Source organism: Pleurodeles waltl, chromosome 6, assembly GCF_031143425.1.
Source record: "Pleurodeles waltl isolate 20211129_DDA chromosome 6, aPleWal1.hap1.20221129, whole genome shotgun sequence".
Taxonomy (NCBI): Eukaryota; Metazoa; Chordata; class Amphibia; order Caudata; family Salamandridae; genus Pleurodeles; species Pleurodeles waltl.
This window is the reverse complement of record NC_090445.1, coordinates 607,735,314-607,757,733: the sequence shown is the minus strand read 5'-3', so window position 1 is coordinate 607,757,733 and position 22,420 is coordinate 607,735,314. Positions and strand designations below refer to the sequence as shown.

Here is a 22,420-nt window from a genome sequence, read left to right as displayed (position 1 = left end):
CATGCAAAGCACAGCTTCACCTGCAAGGAAAAGATTTTGAGGAATGGGAGATATCAGCTGGAGCCGAGACCCATTTCACCTTGCCAATGTCTCTGTTGAACACCCTTTATGGTGCGGGTGACAGTTGAGAATTCAAGCTCATCTAGCAAGTGGTGGGTGGCTGTGTGAACCACTCCTCAAGAAGCAGATGTTACTTTCATTTCCCTGCCTTTTAAGCACAGATGATAATTGTAGAATTAATTCTGGTTTGTTAAAGACTCATGCTGGTTCAGCTCTTGAATCATCTCCAATGAGGTCAACTTTGCAGGGAAAGAAGAATTAGTTATCCTTCTCGCTTAATTGATAACTAGTGTCTTGCTAGTGGAATCCCCAAGAAAGATGATGGAGATATCTGCCTGTGCAAATGCATCCTTTGCGTTTCCTATAGTTTAGAAAATGGCTTACAGAAACCTCCAAGATGTTTATGTTACAAGTTCCTCTAAATTAGTGCTTCCCAAACCTTTTAAGACCACATCCCAATTTTTAGAGTGCCAAACCTTCACAACGCACCCAGCTTTAATGATCATGACGTGGGAAATTTTGTAATGTAACTATTGCGTTGTGTGGTAGTGCACTGTTGTTTGCATACAGCACATTTTCCATTGAAATGGCTACTAAATGTGCATAGACATACAGTTTTACTAATAAAACAATCTCACGCACAGATGATAATGTGTCGAAATCAGGATTGAGTGAATTTTTATCATTTGTGAACCAGCAGGTAAAGTTCTTTAATCTGTTTTGATCCTATTAAAATCTTTGTTTCCATCACACTTCAGAATTGTAGAAAATGACTTCATTTTTGCTTTCCTAACTGCTGAATGTATGCAGTTCATTTACTAGTATTTACATTTTGTTGTGTGTAACAAAAATTACATCCTATTGCCTTTCCTTTCATACACCTGTACCCCAGCAAGATTGACACATAATTCACGTTATATTTTTTCTCTGACTGCAAAGTGAGAGGAGTTTGTAAACACCAGTTCCTGTGTTAAAAAAACAGCAATTTGTCAGAAAACATAAACTGACATTTGACCTCTGTCTTTGAAATGAGAAGATAAATGCACAATTTAAAGGCATGGTTATTTATTGCTTGGACTTTTGTGACCTGCCAAAAATCTGCTTGAGACCCACCAGTGAGTCAGGACCCACAGTTTGGAAAACTCTGCTCTAAATGACAGTTGATATAGGGATTTCCTAGTACTTCTTATAACTTTCTACAGTTGTACTTCTGTAATTGCGAGTCAGACGTCTTGGTTATAGAATATCATGCAAGAATACTGTAAGACTATAAATATCGTAGCATAGATTTTTCTGTAACGTTTATCTAGTGATTTTCTAGGCTTCATGTGAAAAATATATAAGAATACCCTAGAATTATGTGACTTGTATCCTCAATGCTCACTCAGCACCAAAACTTGCTAACAACGTTGTGGTATTTAAGCTTCTTGGGAATGCACTAAGACTACCATTTGATGGCCCATTAGGTTTTATCTGGGGCGGATTTCAGTTGTTCGTTAGTATCTGAGTTATTTGTAGAATCCAAAGATTCTGAATGAATGGAATTGCAGCACATTTGAAGTAAATTAATATGTGTTCATAAGGTTAACAATCTCCTTTTTTGTTCCGTTCCTCTTTGTCTTTACATTGTTTAGTAAAAAATCCAAGGTCCAGTTAGGCGTATCAGAACCTCCTACCATATATGGAGCTGAACACCCACACTACCAGGGTACTATATATAATTTTTGTTTTTTTTCCAGGTCTCAGCTCTCCGTCGACTCTCTAAGCCCATGTCTGATAGAGTTGCTGGTAGACTGGTTCAGAAAAACTCCCTTCTGGACTCTGGGGCAGAACTTTCGGCTAGTACAACTTCCTCAGATCCAGACTCCGGATCCCGCTCTGTTTCCAGTATTGTGCGTCAATGGAACAGAAAAATCAACAACTATGTGGATGTGCCAGTTGTGAACGGGACGCGACCTCCAAGGTAAAGCATGAGCAGTGTGAGAGAGAGAGTATGCACAGTGGTGCTGGAATAACTTTGATAGTACGGTTGTTGCATTCATTACTTTAATGTACACTAGTCAGCAATCACAGTCCTAAAAAACTATGATACTCAGGGTATTGTGCAACCCCGGTACCATTAGTTCTTAATTTCAATAGATAATAAGATAGCTAGAGAGAGAGAGGGATAAATGAATAGAGAGAGTGAAAGAATAAGTTGTATGGCTGGTGTAGGAAGTTGGCTCTGTATGCACTATTTCAAAGTAAGGAATAGTATGCACAGAGTCCAAGGGTTCCCCTTAGAGGTAAGATAGTGGCAAAAAGAGATAATACTAATGCTCTATTTTGTGGTAGTGTGGTCGAGCAGTAGGCTTATCAAAGGAGTAGTGTTAAGCATTTGTTGTACATACACACAGGCAATAAATGAGGAACACACACCCAGAGACAAATCCAGCCAATAGGTTTTGTTATAGAAAAATATATTTTCTTAGTTTATTTTAAGAACCACAGGTTCAAATTCTACATGTAATATCTCATTTGAAAGGTATTGCAGGTAAGTACTTTAGGAACTTTGAATAATCACAGTAGCATATATACTTTTTACATAAAACACAATAAGCTGTTTTAAAAGTGGACACAGTGCAATTTTCACAGTTCCTGGGGGAGGTAAAGTATTGTTAGGTTTCACAGGTAAGTAAGTCACTTACAGGTTTCAGTTTTTGGTCCAAGGTAGCCCACCGTTGGGGGTTCAGAGCAACCCCAAAGTTACCACACCAGCAGCTCAGGGCCGGTCAGGTGCAGAGGTCAAAGAGGTGCCCAAAACGCATAGGCTTCAATGGAGAGAAGGGGGTGCCCCGGTTCCAGTCTGCCAGCAGGTAAGTACCCGCGTCTTTGGAGGGCAGACCAGGGGGGTTTTTGTAGGGCACCGGGGGGGACACAAGTCAGCACAAAAAGTACACCCTCAGCAGCGCGGAGGCGGCCGGGTGCAGTGTGCAAACACGCGTCAGGTTTACAATGGTTTTCAATGAGAGACCAAGGGATCTCTTCAGCGTTGCAGGCAGGCAAGGGGGGGGCTCCTCGGGGTAGCCACCACCTGGGCAAGGGAGAGGGCCTCCTGGGGGTCACTCCTGCACAGGAGTTCCGTTCCTTTAGGTGCTGGGGGCTGCGGGTGCAGGGTCTTTTCCAGCTGTCGGGAAATGGAGTTCAGGCAGTCGCGGTCAGGGGGAGCCTCGGGATTCCCTCTGCAGGCGTCGCTGTGGGGGCTCAGGGGGGACAGCTTTGGTTACTCACGGTCTCGGAGTCGCCGGAGGGTCCTCCCTGAGGTGTTGGTACTCCACCAGTCGAGTCGGGGTCGCCGGGTGCAGTGTTGCAAGTCTCACGCTTCTTGCGGGGAGTTGCAGGGGTCTTTAAATCTGCTCCTTGAAACAAAGTTGCAGTTCTTTTGGAGCAGTGCCGCTGTCCTCGGGAGTTTCTTGTCTTTCTTGAAGCAGGGCAGTCCTCAGAGGATTCAGAGGTCGCTGGTCCCTTGGAAAGCGTCGCTGGAGCAGGTTTCTTTGGAAGGCAGGAGACAGGCCGGTAAGTCTGGGGCCAAAGCAGTTGATGTCTTCTGTTCTTCCTCTGCAGGGGGTTTTCAGCTCAGCAGTCTTCTTCTTCTTGTAGTTTCAGGAATCTAAAGTTTTAGGTTCACAAAGCCCTTAAATACTAAATTTAAGGGCGTGTTTAGGTCTGGGGGGTTAGTAGCCAATGGCTACTAGCCCTGAGGGTGGGTACACCCTCTTTGTGCCTCCTCCCAAGGGGAGGGGGTCACATTCCTATCCCTATTGGGGGAATCCTCCTTCTACAAGATGGAGGATTTCTAAAAGTCAGAGTCACCTCAGCTCAGGACACCTTAGGGGCTGTCCTGACTGGCCAGTGACTCCTCCTTGTTTTTCTCATTATCTCTCCTGGACTTGCCGCCAAAAGTGGGGGCTGGGTCCAGGGGGCGGGCATCTCCACTAGCTGGAGTGCCCTGGGGCATTGTAACACGAAGCTTGAGCCTTTGAAGCTCACTGCTAGGTGTTACAGTTCCTGCAGGGGGGAGGTGTGAAGCACCTCCACCCAGAGCAGGCTTTGTTTCTGTCCTCAGAGAGCACAAAGGCTCTCACCGCATGGGGTCAGAAACTCGTCTCTCAGCAGCAGGCTGGCACAGACCAGTCAGTCCTGCACTGAACAATTGGGTAAAATACAGAGGGCATCTCTAAGATGCCCTTTGTGTGCATTTTTTAATAAATCCAACACTGGCATCAGTGTGGGTTTATTATTCTGAGAAGTTTGATACCAAACTTCCCAGTATTCAGTGTAGCCATTATGGAGCTGTGGAGTTCGTTTTTGACAGACTCCCAGACCATATTCTCTTATGGTTACCCTGCACTTACAATGTCTAAGGTTTTGCTTAGACAGTGTAGGGGCATAGTGCTCATGCACATATGCCCTCACCTGTGGTATAGTGCACCCTGCCTTAGGGCTGTAAGGCCTGCTGGAGGGGTGACTTACCTATGCCACAGGCAGTGTGAGGTTGGCATGGCACCCTGAGGGGAGTGCCATGTCGACTTAGTCATTTTCTCCCCACCAGCACACACAAGCTGGCAAGCAGTGTGTCTGTGCTGAGTGAGGGGTCCCTAGGGTGGCATAAGTTATGCTGCAGCCCTTAGAGACCTTCCCTGGCATCAGGGCCCTTGGTACCAGGGGTACCAGTTACAAGGGACTTACCTGGGTGCCAGGGTTGTGCCAATTGTGGAGACAATGGTACATTTTAGGTGAAAGAACACTGGTGCTGGGGCCTGGTTAGCAGGGTCCCAGCACACTTCTCAGTCAAGTCAGCATCAGTATCAGGCAAAAAGTGGGGGGTAACTGCAACAGGGAGCCATTTCTTTACACAAGCCCCCCCCAGCCCACATGCCAGGAGACTCAGCCAAAGCTGGGAGAGTCTTCCTAGTCTGTCAGGTGAGGAAGAGTAGAGGGAATAGGCTGTTTTGTTGCAGGGCCTACTCTGCCTTACATCCTCCTGTTCAGGTCATTCCCTCTGGGGAGCTGACCCACTTCCACAGTGATAGGACCTAATCTGAACTGCCGCTTGTCTGTGCTTTTAATGTCTTCACCCATTCTCTCTATTTTGGGGTTAGAGGTATCCACCTCTGCTAATCTTATTTTAGCCAGGGTCACCCCTAGCTTACCCAAAGAGGTTACCCAGAGCTGGAGTAACCCCACCATGACCAACAGGGTCAGGGGGCCTAACTTGCTATTTGGCATGGGGTCTGACCACCATGCCAAGGATAGTGCAGCCATAAAGGCTAACACCCAGCAGAGGCCACTAACAGCTGTCAATGCCCAGAACCACACCTTTAGCTCTTCACCTACAAGGGAAGGGGCTAAGTTACAGGCTTCTTTGGGTTCAGGGTTCCTGTCTGCTGTATTAGAGTGGGGGGTTACCACATCTTGTAGTAAACACCCTTCTTCCACTCTTTCTTCTGTTAGCTGAGGAGCCACCCACTCAGGCTTAACAGTTGCCTGACTAGCCAGGACTTCTTGAGGGTCAGGTTGGACTTTATCAGTGCCACTGGTGGAGTTCTCCCCTACTGGAGCAGAATCTCCCTGGCTTGCTGGAACCTTGGCTAAAGGTTGTCCACCTTTCCTACTCTGTTTTCTTTTCTTTTTCTTCTGGGGCCTACTTGCAGTTACTGCAGGGGTAGCACCTTCAGAATCCTTGGGAGAGGACTGGCACTGGACCAGTTCCTCTCTTGGGCTCTGACTAACCTCTGGGTAGTCATTTCCAAGGAGACAATCAAGGGGGAGGTCTGTACTGACTACCACCCTTCTCCAGCTAAAAGTCCCACCCACTTCTATGGGCACAAAAGCCACAGGCCTATCGGTGACCCTGTCTGGGCTAACTCTTACTCTGGCCATCTCACCTGGGATGTACTGGTTTGAGAACACCAGCCTGTCATGTACAATAGTGTGACTGGCACAAGTGTCTCTCAGGGCAGTGGCTGGGATTCCATTCACCAGTAGGTGGTGGAAGTGTCTACTTCACTCTGGAATCTCCAACTCACCTGTTGGGCCCTTTTTCCAGTTGAAGGCTATGAAGACCTCCTCATCTGAGGAGTCATCCCCAATGGCTACACTGGTTACCCCTGGGATTTTGCTAGGGGGTTTGTTTTTGGGACAAGAAGTGTCCTTGGTGTGGTGCCCTGTCTGTCTACAGTTATGGCACCATGCCTTAGTGGCATCCCAGTTCTTACCCTGGTACCCGCCTTTGTTTTGGGTTGTGTCTCTGGGCCCACCCACCTGGTCTGGTTTTTGGGGGCCTACAGAGGACTCTTTTTCTTTGTTTCTAGTGTCACCCACTTTCTCCTGAGGAGGTTTTGTAACCCCTTTCTTTTGGTCACCCCCAGTGGAAGTTTTGGTTACCCTAGTCTTGACCCAGTGGTCTGCCTTCTTTCCCAATTCTTGGGGAGAAATTGGACCTAGGTCTACCAGATACTGATGCAACTTTTCATTGAAGCAGTTACTTAAAATGTGTTCTTTCATAAACAAATTATAAAGCCCAACATAGTCATGCACTTCATTTCCAGTTACCCAACCATCCAGTGTTTTCACTGAGTAGTCTACAAAATCAACCCAGGTCTGGCTCGAGGATTTTTGAGCCCCCCTGAATCTAATTCTATACTCCTCAGTGGAGAATCCAAAGCCCTCAATCAGGGTTCCCTTCATGAGGTCATAAGATTCTGCATCTTTTCCAGAGAGTGTGAGGAGTCTATCCCTACACTTTCCAGTGAACATTTCCCAAAGGAGAGCACCCCAGTGAGATTTGTTTACTTTTCTGGTTACACAAGCCCTCTCAAAAGCTGTGAACCATTTGGTGATGTCATCACCATCTTCATATTTAGTTACAATCCCTTTAGGGATTTTTAGCATGTCAGGAGAATCTCTGACCCTATTTAAGTTGCTGCCACCATTGATGGGTCCTAGGCCCATCTCTTTTCTTTCCCTTTCTATGGTTAGGATCTGTCTTTCCAGAGCCAATCGCTTGGCCATCCTGGCTAACTGGATGTCCTCTTCACTGGAGTTATCCTCAGTGATTTCAGGGATGTTGGTCTCTCCTGTGAGGGAAACAGCATCTCTGACTATTATGTTTGGAGTCAGGGCTTGAGCAGCCCTGTTCTCCCTAAGTAGGACTGGAGGGGGGAAATTGCCCTCCAAGTCACTATCTTCATCCTCTGTGTTGCCATCCTCAGAGGGGTTGGCTCTTTCAAACTCTGCCAAAAGCTCCTGGAGCTGTAGTTTGGAAGGTCTGGGGCCCATTGTTATTTTCTTTATTTTACAGAGTGACCTTAGCTCCCTCATCTTAAGATTGAGGTAAGGGGTAGTGTCGAGTTCCACCACATTCATCTCTGTACTAGACATTATGCTTCTAAAAGTTGGAATATTTTTAAGAATCTAAAACTAGTTCTAGGTTCTAATTCAAACTTTCACAAACTTTTAAACTCTAAAAGAAATGCTAAACAGGATCTAACACAAGGCCCTAGCAGGTCTTTTAAGAATTTAGAAAAATAGCTTAAATTGCAAAAATCAATTTCTATTGACAATTTTTGGAATTTGTCGTGTGATCAGGTATTGGCTGAGTAGTCCAGCAAATGCAAAGTCTTGTACCCCACCGCTGATCCACCAATGTAGGAAGTTGGCTCTGTATGCACTATTTCAAAGTAAGGAATAGTATGCACAGAGTCCAAGGGTTCCCCTTAGAGGTAAGATAGTGGCAAAAAGAGATAATACTAATGCTCTATTTTGTGGTAGTGTGGTCGAGCAGTAGGCTTATCAAAGGAGTAGTGTTAAGCATTTGTTGTACATACACACAGGCAATAAATGAGGAACACACACCCAGAGACAAATCCAGCCAATAGGTTTTGTTATAGAAAAATATATTTTCTTAGTTTATTTTAAGAACCACAGGTTCAAATTCTACATGTAATATATCATTTGAAAGGTATTGCAGGTAAGTACTTTGGGAACTTTGAATAATCACAGTAGCATATATACTTTTTACATAAAACACAATAAGCTGTTTTAAAAGTGGACACAGTGCAATTTTCACAGTTCCTGGGGGAGGTAAAGTATTGTTAGGTTTCACAGGTAAGTAAGTCACTTACAGGTTTCAGTTTTTGGTCCAAGGTAGCCCACCGTTGGGGGTTCAGAGCAACCCCAAAGTTACCACACCAGCAGCTCAGGGCCGGTCAGGTGCAGAGGTCAAAGAGGTGCCCAAAACGCATAGGCTTCAATGGAGAGAAGGGGGTGCCCCGGTTCCAGTCTGCCAGCAGGTAAGTACCCGCGTCTTCGGAGGGCAGACCAGGGGGGTTTTGTAGGGCACCGGGGGGGACACAAGTCAGCACAAAAAGTACACCCTCAGCAGCGCGGAGGCGGCCGGGTGCAGTGTGCAAACACGCGTCGGGTTTACAATGGTTTTCAATGAGAGACCAAGGGATCTCTTCAGCGTTGCAGGCAGGCAAGGGGGGGGCTCCTCGGGGTAGCCACCACCTGGGCAAGGGAGAGGGCCTCCTGGGGGTCACTCCTGCACAGGAGTTCCGTTCCTTTAGGTGCTGGGGTCTGCGGGTGCAGGGTCTTTTCCAGCCGTCGGAAAATGGAGTTCAGGCAGTCGCAGTCAGGGGGAGCCTCGGGATTCCCTCTGCAGGCGTCACTGTGGGGGCTCAGGGGGGACAACTTTGGTTACTCACGGTCTCGGAGTCGCCGGAGGGTCCTCCCTGAGGTGTTGGTTCTCCACCAGTCGAGTCAGGGTCACCGGGTGCAGTGTTGCAAGTCTCACGCTTCTTGCGGGGAGTTGCAGGGGTCTTTAAATCTGCTCCTTGAAACAAAGTTGCAGTTCTTTTGGAGCAGTGCTGCTGTCCTCGGGAGTTTCTTGTCTTTCTTGAAGCAGGGCAGTCCTCAGAGGATTCAGAGGTCGCTGGTCCCTTGGAAAGCGTCGCTGGAGCAGGTTTCTTTGGAAGGCAGGAGACAGGCCGGTAAGTCTGGGGCCAAAGCAGTTGGTGTCTTCTGTTCTTCCTCTGCAGGGGTTTTTCAGCTCAGCAGTCTTCTTCTTCTTGTAGTTTCAGGAATCTAAAGTTTTAGGTTCACAAAGCCCTTAAATACTAAATTTAAGGGCGTGTTTAGGTCTGGAGGGTTAGTAGCCAATGGCTACGAGCCCTGAGGGTGGGTACACCCTCTTTGTGCCTCCTCCCAAGGGGAGGGGGTCACATTCCTATCCCTATTGGGGGAATCCTCCTTCTACAAGATGGAGGATTTCTAAAAGTCAGAGTCACCTCAGCTCAGGACACATTAGGGGCTGTCCTGACTGGCCAGTGACTCCTCCTTGTTTTTCTCATTATCTCTCCTGGACTTGCCGCCAAAAGTGGGGGCTGGGTCCAGGAGGCGGGCATCTCCACTAGCTGAAGTGCCCTGGTGTGAGAAGGTAGCCTCTTTCTAGCCTTGTTACCCCCACTTTTGGCCTGTTTTTGAGTGTATGTCAGGGTGTTTGTCACTGTTTTCACTGTCTCACTGGGATCCTGATAGCCAGGCCTCAGTGCTCATAGTGAAAACACCATGTTTTCAGTATGGTTGTTATGTGTCACTGGGATCCTGCTAGTCAGGACCCCAGTGCTCATAGGTTTGTGGCCTATATGTATGTGTCACTGGGACCCTGTCACACAGGGCCCCAGTGCTCATAGGTGTGCATGTATATGTTCCCTGTGTGGTGCCTAACTGTCTCACTGAGGCTCTGCTAACCAGAACCTCAGTGGTTATGCTCTCTCATTACTTTCAAATTGTCACTAACAGGCTAGTGACCAATTTTACCAATTTACATTGGCTTACTGGAACACCCTTATAATTCCCTAGTATATGGTACTGAGGTACCCAGGGTATTGGGGTTCCAGGAGATCCCTATGGGCTGCAGCATTTCTTTTGCCACCCATAGGGAGCTCTGACAATTCTTACACAGGCCTGCCACTGCAGCCTGAGTGAAATAACGTCCACGTTATTTCACAGCCATTTTACACTGCACTTAAGTAACTTATAAGTCACCTATATGTCTAACCTTTACCTGGTAAAGGTTAGGTGCAAAGTTACTTAGTGTGAGGGCACCCTGGCACTAGCCAAGGTGCCCCCACATTGTTCAGAGCCAATTCACTGAACTTTGTGAGTGCGGGGACACCATTACACGCGTGCACTACATATAGGTCACTACCTATATGTAGCTTCACCATGGTAACTCCGAATATGGCCATGTAACATGTCTATGATCATGGAATTGCCCCCTCTATGCCATCCTGGCATTGTTGGTACAATTCCATGATCCCAGTGGTCTGTAGCACAGACCCTGGTACTGCCAGACTGCCCTTCCTGGGGTTTCACTGCAGCTGCTGCCAACCCCTCAGACAGGCAGCTGCCCTCCTGGGGTCCAGCCAGGCCTGGCCCAGGATGGCAGAACAAAGAACTTCCTCTGAGAGAGGGTGTGACACCCTCTCCCTTTGGAAAATGGTGTGAAGGCAGGGGAGGAGTAGCCTCCCCCAGCCTCTGGAAATGCTTTCTTGGGCACAGATGTGCCCAATTCTGCATAAGCCAGTCTACACCGGTTCAGGGACCCCTTAGCCCCTGCTCTGGCGCGAAACTGGACAAAGGAAAGGGGAGTGACCACTCCCCTGACCTGCACCTCCCCTGGGAGGTGTCCAGAGCTCCTCCAGTGTGCTCCAGACCTCTGCCATCTTGGAAACAGAGGTGCTGCTGGCACACTGGACTGCTCTGAGTGGCCAGTGCCACCAGGTGACGTCAGAGACTCCTGCTGATAGGCTCCTTCAGGTGTTAGTAGCCTATCCTCTCTCCTAGGTAGCCAAACCCTCTTTTCTGGCTATTTAGGGTCTCTGTCTCTGGGGAAACTTCAGATAACGAATGCATGAGCTCAGCCGAGTTCCTCTGCATCTCTCTCTTCACCTTCTGATAAGGAATCGACCGCTGACCGCGCTGGAAGCCTGCAAACCTGCAACATAGTAGCAAACACGACTACTGCAACTCTGTAACGCTGATCCTGCCGCCTTCTCGACTGTTTTCCTGCTTGTGCATGCTGTGGGGGTAGTCTGCCTCCTCCCTGCACCAGAAGCTCCGAAGAAATCTCCCGTGGGTCGACGGAATCTTCCCCCTGCAACCGCAGGCACCAAAAAGCTGCATTACCGGTCCCTTGGGTCTCCTCTCAGCACGACGAGCGAGGTCCCTCGAATCCAGCGACGCTGTCCAAGTGACCCCCACAGTCCAGTGACTCTTCAGCCCAAGTTTGGTGGAGGTAAGTCCTTGCCTCACCTCGCTGGGCTGCATTGCTGGGAACCGCGACTTTGCAAGCTACTCCGGCCCCTGTGCACTTCCGGCGGAAATCCTTCGTGCACAGCCAAGCCTGGGTCCACGGCACTCTAACCTGCATTGCACGACTTTCTAAGTTGGTCTCCGGCGACGTGGGACTCCTTTGTGCAACTTCGGCGAGCACCGTTTCACGCATCCTCGTAGTGCCTGTTTCTGGCACTTCTCCGGGTGCTACCTGCTTCAGTGAGGGCTCTTTGTCTTGCTCGACGTCCCCTCTCTCTGCAGGTCCAATTTGCGACCTCCTGGTCCCTCCTGGGCCCCAGCAGCGTCCAAAAACGCCAAACGCACGATTTGCGTGTAGCAAGGCTTGTTGGCGTCCATCCGGCGGGAAAACACTTCTGCACGACTCTCCAAGGCGTGGGGGATCCATCCTCCAAAGGGGAAGTCTCTAGCCCTTGTCGTTCCTGCAGTATTCACAGTTCTTCAGCCTAGTAAGAGCTTCTTTGCACCAACCGCTGGCATTTCTTGGGCATCTGCCCATCTCCGAGTTGCTTGTGACTTTTGGACTTGGTCCCCTTGTTCCACAGGTACCCTCAGTCAGGAATCCATCGTTGTTGCATTGCTGATTTGTGTTTTCCTTGCATTTTCCCTCTAACATGACTATTTTGTCCTTAGGGGAACTTTAGTGCACTTTGCACTCACTTTTCAGGGTCTTGGGGAGGGTTATTTTTCTAACTCTCACTATTTTCTAATAGTCCCAGCGACCCTCTACAAGGTCACATAGGTTTGGGGTCCATTCGTGGTTCGCATTCCACTTTTGGAGTATATGGTTTGTGTTGCCCCTATCCCTATGTTTCCCCATTGCATCCTATTGTAACTATACATTGTTTGCACTGTTTTCTAAGACTATACTGCATATTTTTGCTATTGTGTATATATATCTTGTGTATATTTCCTATCCTCTCACTGAGGGTACACTCTAAGATACTTTGGCATATTGTCATAAAAATAAAGTACCTTTATTTTTAGTATAACTGTGTATTGTGTTTTCTTATGATATTGTGCATATGACACTAAGTGGTACTGTAGTAGCTTCACACGTCTCCTAGTTCAGCCTAAGCTGCTCTGCTAAGCTACCATTATCTATCAGCCTAAGCTGCTAGACACCCTATACACTAATAAGGGATAACTGGGCCTGGTACAAGGTGCAAGTACCCCTTGGTACTCACTACAAGCCAGTCCAGCCTCCTACATTGGTTGTGCAGTGGTGGGATAAGTGCTTGAGACTACTTACCACTCTTGTCATTGTACTTTTCATAAGAGAAAAATATACAAAACAAGGTCAGTGTATATACACATAGCCAAAAAGTTTTGCATTTCCTCTTTTCACTCTTTTCTAAGTGCTGAAAAGTACTTCTAAACTTTCAAAAAGTTCTTAAAAGTTTAAAAAGTTTTTTTTCTGTCTTTCCAAAAAGTTCTGAAAACTTTTTTCTCTTTGTCTATCACTTTAACTCTCTCTAAAAATGTCTGGCACAGGCCAAAATGTTGAACTGTCCAAACTTGCATATGATCACCTTAGCTGGAAAGGAGCAAGGAGTCTCTGCATAGAGAGAGGTTTGAGTGTAGGGAAGAATCCTTCCTTAGAACTGTTAATTAACATGCTTAGAGTACAGGATAAGGCCATACGTGCCCAATCTGGTGAAAAAGCAGCTAATGGTTCTCAATCTGATCCAGGGACTCCCCCAGGAAAAGGTTCAGGAAAGAAACTTCTCAGCCTGCCCATTACTAGACAGTCTAGCATAGTTGGTACAGAGGTTGAATCACACCATACTAATGGTGTGCTCTCACATTATACTGGTAGCCAAGCTGTTAGGGTGCCCTCTGTAAGGGACAGGTCTCCTTCTGTTCATTCCCATCATACCTCTGTATCTAGAAATGTCCCTCCCACCCACCCTGATGACAGATTGTTAGAAAGGGAGCTCAATAGATTGAGAGTGGAACAAACCAGACTGAAGCTCAAGAAGAAACAGCTGGATTTGGATAGACAGTCTTTAGAAATAGAGAGGGAAAGACAGAAGTTGGGTTTAGATACCCATGGTGGCAGCAGCAGTATTCCCCATAGTCATCCTGCAAAAGAGCATGATTCCAGGAATCTGCACAAGATAGTTCCCCCTTATAAGGAGGGGGATGACATTAACAAGTGGTTTGCTGCACTTGAGAGGGCCTGTGCTGTACAGGATGTCCCTCAAAGGCAGTGGGCTGCTATCCTATGGCTATCATTCAGTGGAAAAGGTAGGGATAGGCTCCTTACTGTGAAAGAAAATGATGCCAATAATTTTACAGTTCTTAAGAATGCACTCCTGGATGGTTATGGCTTAACCACTGAACAGTACAGGATAAAGTTCAGAGAGACCAAAAAGGAGTCTTCACAAGACTGGGTTGATTTCATTGACCATTCAGTGAAGGCCTTGGAGGGGTGGTTACATGGCAGTAAAGTTACTGATTATGAAAGCCTGTATAACACAATCCTGAGAGAGCATATACTTAATAATTGTGTGTCTGATTTGTTGCACCAGTACCTGGTAGACTCTGATCTGACCTCTCCCCAAGAATTGGGAAAGAAGGCAGACAAATGGGTCAGAACAAGGGTGAACAGAAAAGTTCATACAGGGGGTGACAAAGATGGCAATAAGAAGAAAGATGGTGAAAAATCTCAAGATAAGCATGGGGATAAGGGTAAAACCAAAGATCCCACTTCAAATCTTAAACACTCTTCAGAGGGTGGGGATAAAACAAATTCTTCCTCTTCTTCCCAACCTGCACACATTAAAAAGCCTTGGTGCTTTGTGTGTAAAAACAGAGGCCATAGGCCAGGGGATAAGTCCTGTCCAGGTAAACCCCCTGAGCCTACCACCACTAATACATCAAGCTCTAGTGCCCCTAGCAGTAGTGGTACTAGTGGTGGGACTGCTGGCAACAGTCAAGCAAAGGGTGTAGTTGGGTTCACTTATGGGTCCATAGTGGAAACTGATGTAATCAGTCCCAAGACAGTTTCTGTCACACCTAGTGGCATTGGCCTTGCCACACTGGCTGCTTGTCCCCTTACAATGGATAAGTACAGGCAGACAGTTTCAATAAATGGTGTTGAGGCCTTGGCCTACAGGGACACAGGTGCCAGTTTCACTTTGGTGACTGAAAACCTAGTGCCTCCTGAACAACACATCATTGGACAACAGTATAAGATTATTGATGTCCATAACTCCACTAAGTTTCGTCCCTTAGCTATAATTCAGTTTAGTTGGGGTGGAGTTACTGGCCCTAAGCAGGTGGTGGTATCACCTAGCTTACCTGTAGACTGTCTCTTAGGTAATGACCTAGAGGCCTCAGGTTGGGCTGATGTAGAGTTTTATGCCCATGCAGCCATGCTGGGCATCCCTGAGGAATTGTTCCCTCTCATTTCAAGTGAAATGAAAAAGCAAAGGAGAGAAGGCCTGAAAACTCAGGATCCCTCTCCATCAACAGGTAAAAAGGGTATCACAGTATCCCCTAACCACCCTACCTTTCAGGATACTATTCCTGTGGTGGGAGAAACCTCTCCTGGGGTGGCACCTGTTCCAAGGGAATCATCAGCTGGCAAAGCTGGACTCCCTGAAGTGGAAGTACCTCTCTGTGGGATAACTAACATTGGTGAGAAAAACAGCACCATTTTAGTTAACATGGAGCATCCCTCCAACCCTCCCAGAGAAACTTTAGTGCAGAAACCCTGCACTACCTCACAACACTTAGGACAGCATCCCTGCCCTAGTGTGGAGCTCATAGGACAGCATCCCTGCCCTGCTCCAACTCAAGAGAAACAGCATCCCTGTTCTCTCTTCCAGCCAGATGGACAAAGTTTTTGCCCAGCTATGGCTTTTCTGAGACAGCATCCCTGTCTGGCATTTCCATCACTACAAATAGGTTCAGTGGACAAGTCCCACTGCTCTAAACTAAAACTTACTGATAGAAACTCTGAAAATACATCTTCACATTGTTGCTTAGCTAAAAAACTTCAAACAGGGTGGTTTACATCCCCACAGGGAAGTAACCATATAGTGGATGATAAAGGGAGTAACCAGTCTATTGCAGAGCTACTCTCTACTTATCACCACTTAGACAATAAAGTCTCAACTGGCCAAGGTTAGCCTTATTGTCCTTCGTTTGGGGGGGGGTTGTGTGAGAAGGTAGCCTCTTTCTAGCCTTGTTACCCCCACTTTTGGCCTGTTTGTGAGTGTATGTCAGGGTGTTTGTCACTGTTTTCACTGTCTCACTGGGATCCTGATAGCCAGGCCTCAGTGCTCATAGTGAAAACACCATGTTTTCAGTATGGTTGTTATGTGTCACTGGGATCCTGCTAGTCAGGACCCCAGTGCTCATAGGTTTGTGGCCTATATGTATGTGTCACTGGGACCCTGTCACACAGGGCCCCAGTGCTCATAGGTGTGCATGTATATGTTCCCTGTGTGGTGCCTAACTGTCTCACTGAGGCTCTGCTAACCAGAACCTCAGTGGTTATGCTCTCTCATTACTTTCAAATTGTCACTAACAGGCTAGTGACCAATTTTACCAATTTACATTGGCTTACTGGAACACCCTTATAATTCCCTAGTATATGGTACTGAGGTACCCAGGGTATTGGGGTTCCAGGAGATCCCTATGGGCTGCAGCATTTCTTTTGCCACCCATAGGGAGCTCTGACAATTCTTACACAGGCCTGCCACTGCAGCCTGAGTGAAATAACGTCCACGTTATTTCACAGCCATTTTACACTGCACTTAAGTAACTTATAAGTCACCTATATGTCTAACCTTTACCTGGTAAAGGTTAGGTGCAAAGTTACTTAGTGTGAGGGCACCCTGGCACTAGCCAAGGTGCCCCCACATTGTTCAGAGCCAATTCACTGAACTTTGTGAGTGCAGGGACACCATTACACGCGTGCACTACATATAGGTCACTACCTATATGTAGCTTCACCATGGTAACTCCGAATATGGCCATGTAACATGTCTATGATCATGGAATTGCCCCCTCTATGCCATCCTGGCATTGTTGGTACAATTCCATGATCCCAGTGGTCTGTAGCACAGACCCTGGTACTGCCAGACTGCCCTTCCTGGGGTTTCACTGCAGCTGCTGCTGCTGCCAACCCCTCAGACAGGCAGCTGCCCTCCTGGGGTCCAGCCAGGCCTGGCCCAGGATGGCAGAACAAAGAACTTCCTCTGAGAGAGGGTGTGACACCCTCTCCCTTTGGAAAATGGTGTGAAGGCAGGGGAGGAGTAGCCTCCCCCAGCCTCTGGAAATGCTTTCTTGGGCACAGATGTGCCCAATTCTGCATAAGCCAGTCTACACCGGTTCAGGGACCCCTTAGCCCCTGCTCTGGCGCGAAACTGGACAAAGGAAAGGGGAGTGACCACTCCCCTGACCTGCACCTCCCCTGGGAGGTGTCCAGGGCTCCTCCAGTGTGCTCCAGACCTCTGCCATCTTGGAAACAGAGGTGCTGCTGGCACACTGGACTGCTCTGAGTGGCCAGTGCCACCAGGTGACGTCAGAGACTCCTGCTGATAGGCTCCTTCAGGTGTTAGTAGCCTTTCCTCTCTCCTAGGTAGCCAAACCCTCTTTTCTGGCTATTTAGGGTCTCTGTCTCTGGGGAAACTTCAGATAACGAATGCATGAGCTCAGCCGAGTTCCTCTGCATCTCTCTCTTCACCTTCTGATAAGGAATCGACCGCTGACCGCGCTGGAAGCCTGCAAACCTGCAACATAGAAGCAAAGACGACTACTGCAACTCTGTAACGCTGATCCTGCCGCCTTCTCGACTGTTTTCCTGCTTGTGCATGCTGTGGGGGTAGTCTGCCTCCTCCCTGCACCAGAAGCTCCGAAGAAATCTCCCGTGGGTCGACGGAATCTTCCCCCTGCAACCGCAGGCACCAAAAAGCTGCATTACCGGTCCCTTGGGTCTCCTCTCAGCACGACGAGCGAGGTCCCTCGAATCCAGCGACGCTGTCCAAGTGACCCCCACAGTCCAGTGACTCTTCAGCCCAAGTTTGGTGGAGGTAAGTCCTTGCCTCACCTCGCTGGGCTGCATTGCTGGGAACCGCGACTTTGCAAGCTACTCCGGCCCCTGTGCACTTCCGGCGGAAATCCTTCGTGCACAGCCAAGCCTGGGTCCACGGCACTCTAACCTGCATTGCACGACTTTCTAAGTTGGTCTCCGGCGACGTGGGACTCCTTTGTGCAACTTCGGCGAGCACCGTTTCACGCATCCTCGTAGTGCCTGTTTCTGGCACTTCTCCAGGTGCTACCTGCTTCAGTGAGGGCTCTTTGTCTTGCTCGACGTCCCCTCTCTCTGCAGGTCCAATTTGCGACCTCCTGGTCCCTCCTGGGCCCCAGCAGCGTCCAAAAACGCCAAACGCACGATTTGCGTGTAGCAAGGCTTGTTGGCATCCATCCGGCGGGAAAACACTTCTGTACGACTCTCCAAGGCGTGGGGGATCCATCCTCCAAAGGGGAAGTCTCTAGCCCTTGTCGTTCCTGCAGTATTCACAGTTCTTCAGCCTAGTAAGAGCTTCTTTGCACCAACCGCTGGCATTTCTTGGGCATCTGCCCATCTCCGAGTTGCTTGTGACTTTTGGACTTGGTCCCCTTGTTCCACAGGTACCCTCAGTCAGGAATCCATCGTTGTTGCATTGCTGATTTGTGTTTTCCTTGCATTTTCCCTCTAACACGACTATTTTGTCCTTAGGGGAACTTTAGTGCACTTTGCACTCACTTTTCAGGGTCTTGGGGAGGGTTATTTTTCTAACTCTCACTATTTTCTAATAGTCCCAGCGACCCTCTACAAGGTCACATAGGTTTGGGGTCCATTCGTGGTTCGCATTCCACTTTTGGAGTATATGGTTTGTGTTGCCCCTATCCCTATGTTTCCCCATTGCATCCTATTGTAACTATACATTGTTTGCACTGTTTTCTAAGACTATACTGCATATTTTTGCTATTGTGTATATATATCTTGTGTATATTTCCTATCCTCTCACTGAGGGTACACTCTAAGATACTTTGGCATATTGTCATAAAAATAAAGTACCTTTATTTTTAGTATAACTGTGTATTGTGTTTTCTTATGATATTGTGCATATGACACTAAGTGGTACTGTAGTAGCTTCACACGTCTCCTAGTTCAGCCTAAGCTGCTCTGCTAAGCTACCATTATCTATCAGCCTAAGCTGCTAGACACCCTATACACTAATAAGGGATAACTGGGCCTGGTACAAGGTGCAAGTACCCCTTGGTACTCACTACAAGCCAGTCCAGCCTCCTACACCTGGGGCATTGTAACACGAAGCTTGAGCCTTTGATGCTCACTGCTAGGTGTTACAGTTCCTGCAGGGGGGAGGTGTGAAGCACCTCCACCCAGAGCAGGCTTTGTTTCTGTCCTCAGAGAGCACAAAGGCTCTCACCGCATGGGGTCAGAAACTCGTCTCTCAGCAGCAGGCTGGCACAGACCAGTCAGTCATGCACTGAACAATTGGGTAAAATACAGGGGGCATCTCTAAGATGCCCTCTGTGTGCATTTTGTAATAAATCCAACACTGGCATCAGTGTGGGTTTATTATTCTGAGAAGTTTGGTACCAAACTTCCCAGTATTCAGTGTAGCCATTATGGAGCTGTGGAGTTCGTTTTTGACAGACTCCCAGACCATATTCTCTTATGGCTACCCTGCACTTACAATGTCTAAGGTTTTGCTTAGACAGTGTAGGGGCATAGTGCTCATGCACATATGCCCTCACCTGTGGTATAGTGCACCCTGCCTTAGGACTGTAAGGCCTGCTAGAGGGGTGACTTACCTATGCCACAGGCAGTGTGAGGTTGGCATGGCACCCTGAGGGGAGTGCCATGTCGACTTAGTCATTTTCTCCCCACCAGCACACACAAGCTGGCAAGCAGTGTGTCTGTGCTGAGTGAGGGTTCCCTAGGGTGGCATAAGTCATGCTGCAGCCCTTAGAGACCTTCCCTGGCATCAGGGCCCTTGGTACCAGGGGTACCAGTTACAAGGGACTTACCGGGTGCCAGGGTTGTGCCAATTGTGGAGACAATGGTACATTTTAGGTGAAAGAACACTGGTGCTGGGGCCTGGTTAGCAGGGTCCCAGCACACTTCTCAGTCAAGTCAGCATCAGTATCAGGCAAAAAGTGGGGGGTAACTGCAACAGGGAGCCATTTCTTTACAGCTGGCTAAGAGATTGGCGAGTTAGAGCAGAGTGACCAAAGGGCACCAGATTCAATTTCAGATTGAGATAGTGAGTAAATGAGAGAGTAAGTGAGGGGTGATAGAGACAGAATAGAATTTGAGAGATGGAGGAAGCTTGAGGATGTGAGATGTCTACCTTACCGTAAACAATTAAGTGTGGTGTAATTGCATGCCTTTCTTCGGATCAAGTATGGGACTTTCTGACTATGGGCCTCATTACAAGTTTGGCAGGGAAGATTATCCATCGCAGACGTGCGGAATATCGCGTCCACCATATCACAAGTTCCATAGGATATAATGGAAGTTGTAATATGGCGGACAGGATATCCGTCACGTTTGTGACAAAGTAATCCCATCCGTCAAACTTGAAATGAGGCTCTATGTCTACGCTACAAGATTTCAGAGTTAGGCTTCTCTGGCTTATTCTATCTATACATGTTTTCACTCTGCACTTCCGCCTTCCTTCATGAATTGTGGCTCTTAGTTTCATTCTCCTCAGGTGTTTCTCTTCTGTGTTGTCATCAATTGTTTCCCCCTTGCCGCCACACTGCTGCCAGTCTTACTTCCTGTCGTAACTTGCAGGAAGAAATTTCCCCGTAAAGGTCCCAACCAGACCTTCAGCAAGGCAGCACGGGTGAAGTGGCAGTCTCTGGAGCGCCGGGTCATGGATATTGTAATGCAGAGAATGACCATTGTTAACCTGGAGGCTGACATGGAACGTCTGATCAAGGTGTGATTGATTTTTTTTTTATATCAATGTATTATATTTTTCATGCTAACAAAGCACATGGTTTACAATATCATTATCATCTTTTGGAAAGACAATGTATATAAAAAGAGATGACATCATAGTGTAAAAAAAGAAAACAAAGGGAAAAAAAAAGAGTACCTACATACATCTATACAATACCCATACTGTATATCCACATGTGTATCAGTGCATAACTATCTCTGACAGAAAGCTAGTCATCACCACCGAATCCACAATCTCCCTGTATTGGGTCCACGCCTTCCGCATCTCATTGCTTCATTTAGCTGTCCTCTATGCCATGCTTCCATTTTGCAATACTCAGAGGAGCCTGAGATGGCCAACCTTGGGCAATGTCTTGTTTGTGATTATCATGGCCACCAACAGGAAAACACTTTTCATAGTTTGAGAGGCTGATATCTTCAACTACATGTAGCAATACTGCTCATGGATCTAAGGTAATCCGAAAACATAGCACTTTATTACAAGTCTGTTCCATCCGTCCCCCAGAACACATGTAGGGCTTCGCATTGCCAGACCAAATGTAGTAACTCGCCCAAAACAGCCTGGCATTGATGACAAATTCTCACTTAAGCCACCATAACCTCTATTTTGTGTAGTATACATGCTGTAGGTATTTAAACTGCACCAGGCAGCATCTAGCAGTAATTGAGGTCTCTTGGCACTGTCAGGGCTTCTAACCTCCAGAGGGACAATATCTGATTTCCATGACTCCCTTAACTTGTCGATTGTGTCAGGAGTATTAAAAACAGTGGATCTATATATGCAGGAAATTTTGTGTTTGTTTCCTAAATTGTCCATTCTGATCTTACTTTCCCATGGACTGAAGATAGGAACAGAGTCCACCTGCTCTAAGTAGGGAAGCAAAGTGTGTTGTAACCGTAGTAATTTGTAACCCTACAAAGGTCTTCAGGATGGAATGTGTGAACCTCCTAAGGCCCAAAACTCGATTCTATAGGCTGCATTACTGTTAATGTTGACAAGTAATTTGTCGGGTACAAGGAACTGAGTGGCTTGATAGTAGGAAAGAAGGCTTGCCTTGGCCAGGCCTCCATCATATGTAGATTTATTGCATGTGGGCATTGACACTAGTGGGGTGCAGCACTGTTAAAGAAAAATGTGTACGACTGCTGTAAGGTTATTGAAGAATGTATGCTTGAGGGGAAAGGTGCAGTTCTGTGGAGTATAGAGTAGCCTAGGGAGAACCACCATCCTAATTATTTCAACCCTGTCCAGGATTAAAAAAAATGTAACTTCAGTTATTCAAATCTCTCTAGAGGCGCTCAACCATGGGTTGTAGCACATTGGATATTTTATTGCAAAGGAAACAACAGGGCAGGATATTTACCATGTTGCACATTTGTTCTGCAGAGCCAAAATATATGTGTGGAACATACTGAACACATGTTGTCAACTGTTATATGTACACATGGATACTCTTCAATGCAAACATTTATAACATGTCTAATATCTGTACACAGCTATGATGTATTAGGAGTACATCCATTTTGTAAATGCCTACAACCATTAGCTGGACATAGGCAGCTCAAAATTAGGTAGAGAAGTACTATGGTAGTTATCCACCACTATGTAAACTTTAAAACAAACTAACACACTCATTGTATGATGGCATCAGTGATGTCATCAATGATGAAATTTGAGATATCATCAGTGCTGTTATATATGATGTCATAGAACAAGTCATGAGTAATGTAATATGTGAGGTCATACGCAGTGCAAGGCGGGGGTTCAAGTTACAGTTAGCTTTGCTAACTATAAGTAGTGAATTTCTGTGTTTCCTTTAGTTCAAAGCATTATCACTGATATATTCACCCAACTATAATGTTACTTTAACCTTTGTTTTTTTCAGTGAATTTCTTGTATTTTTTTAACGTAGAAAAATGGCAAACCCCGCTTGGTGGCAAACCCCTCCCCAGGCAGCCAAACCCACA

The 22,420-nt window shown here is 47.1% G+C and overlaps 1 protein-coding gene across 3 annotated transcripts in view; it reads left to right on the top strand.

Annotated features, from left to right (window-relative positions):
* Nucleotides 1-22,420, top strand: part of KIF21B (kinesin family member 21B) — a 357,661-nt gene that overhangs the window by 234,110 nt on the left and 101,131 nt on the right. For all 3 annotated transcript variants that reach the window (XM_069238888.1, XM_069238887.1, XM_069238886.1), the window contains exons 18-19: nt 1,800-2,023; nt 20,282-20,429. In XM_069238888.1, the coding sequence (XP_069094989.1) occupies nt 1,800-2,023; nt 20,282-20,429 (372 nt within the window). The remainder of the gene's footprint in view (nt 1-1,799; nt 2,024-20,281; nt 20,430-22,420) is intronic.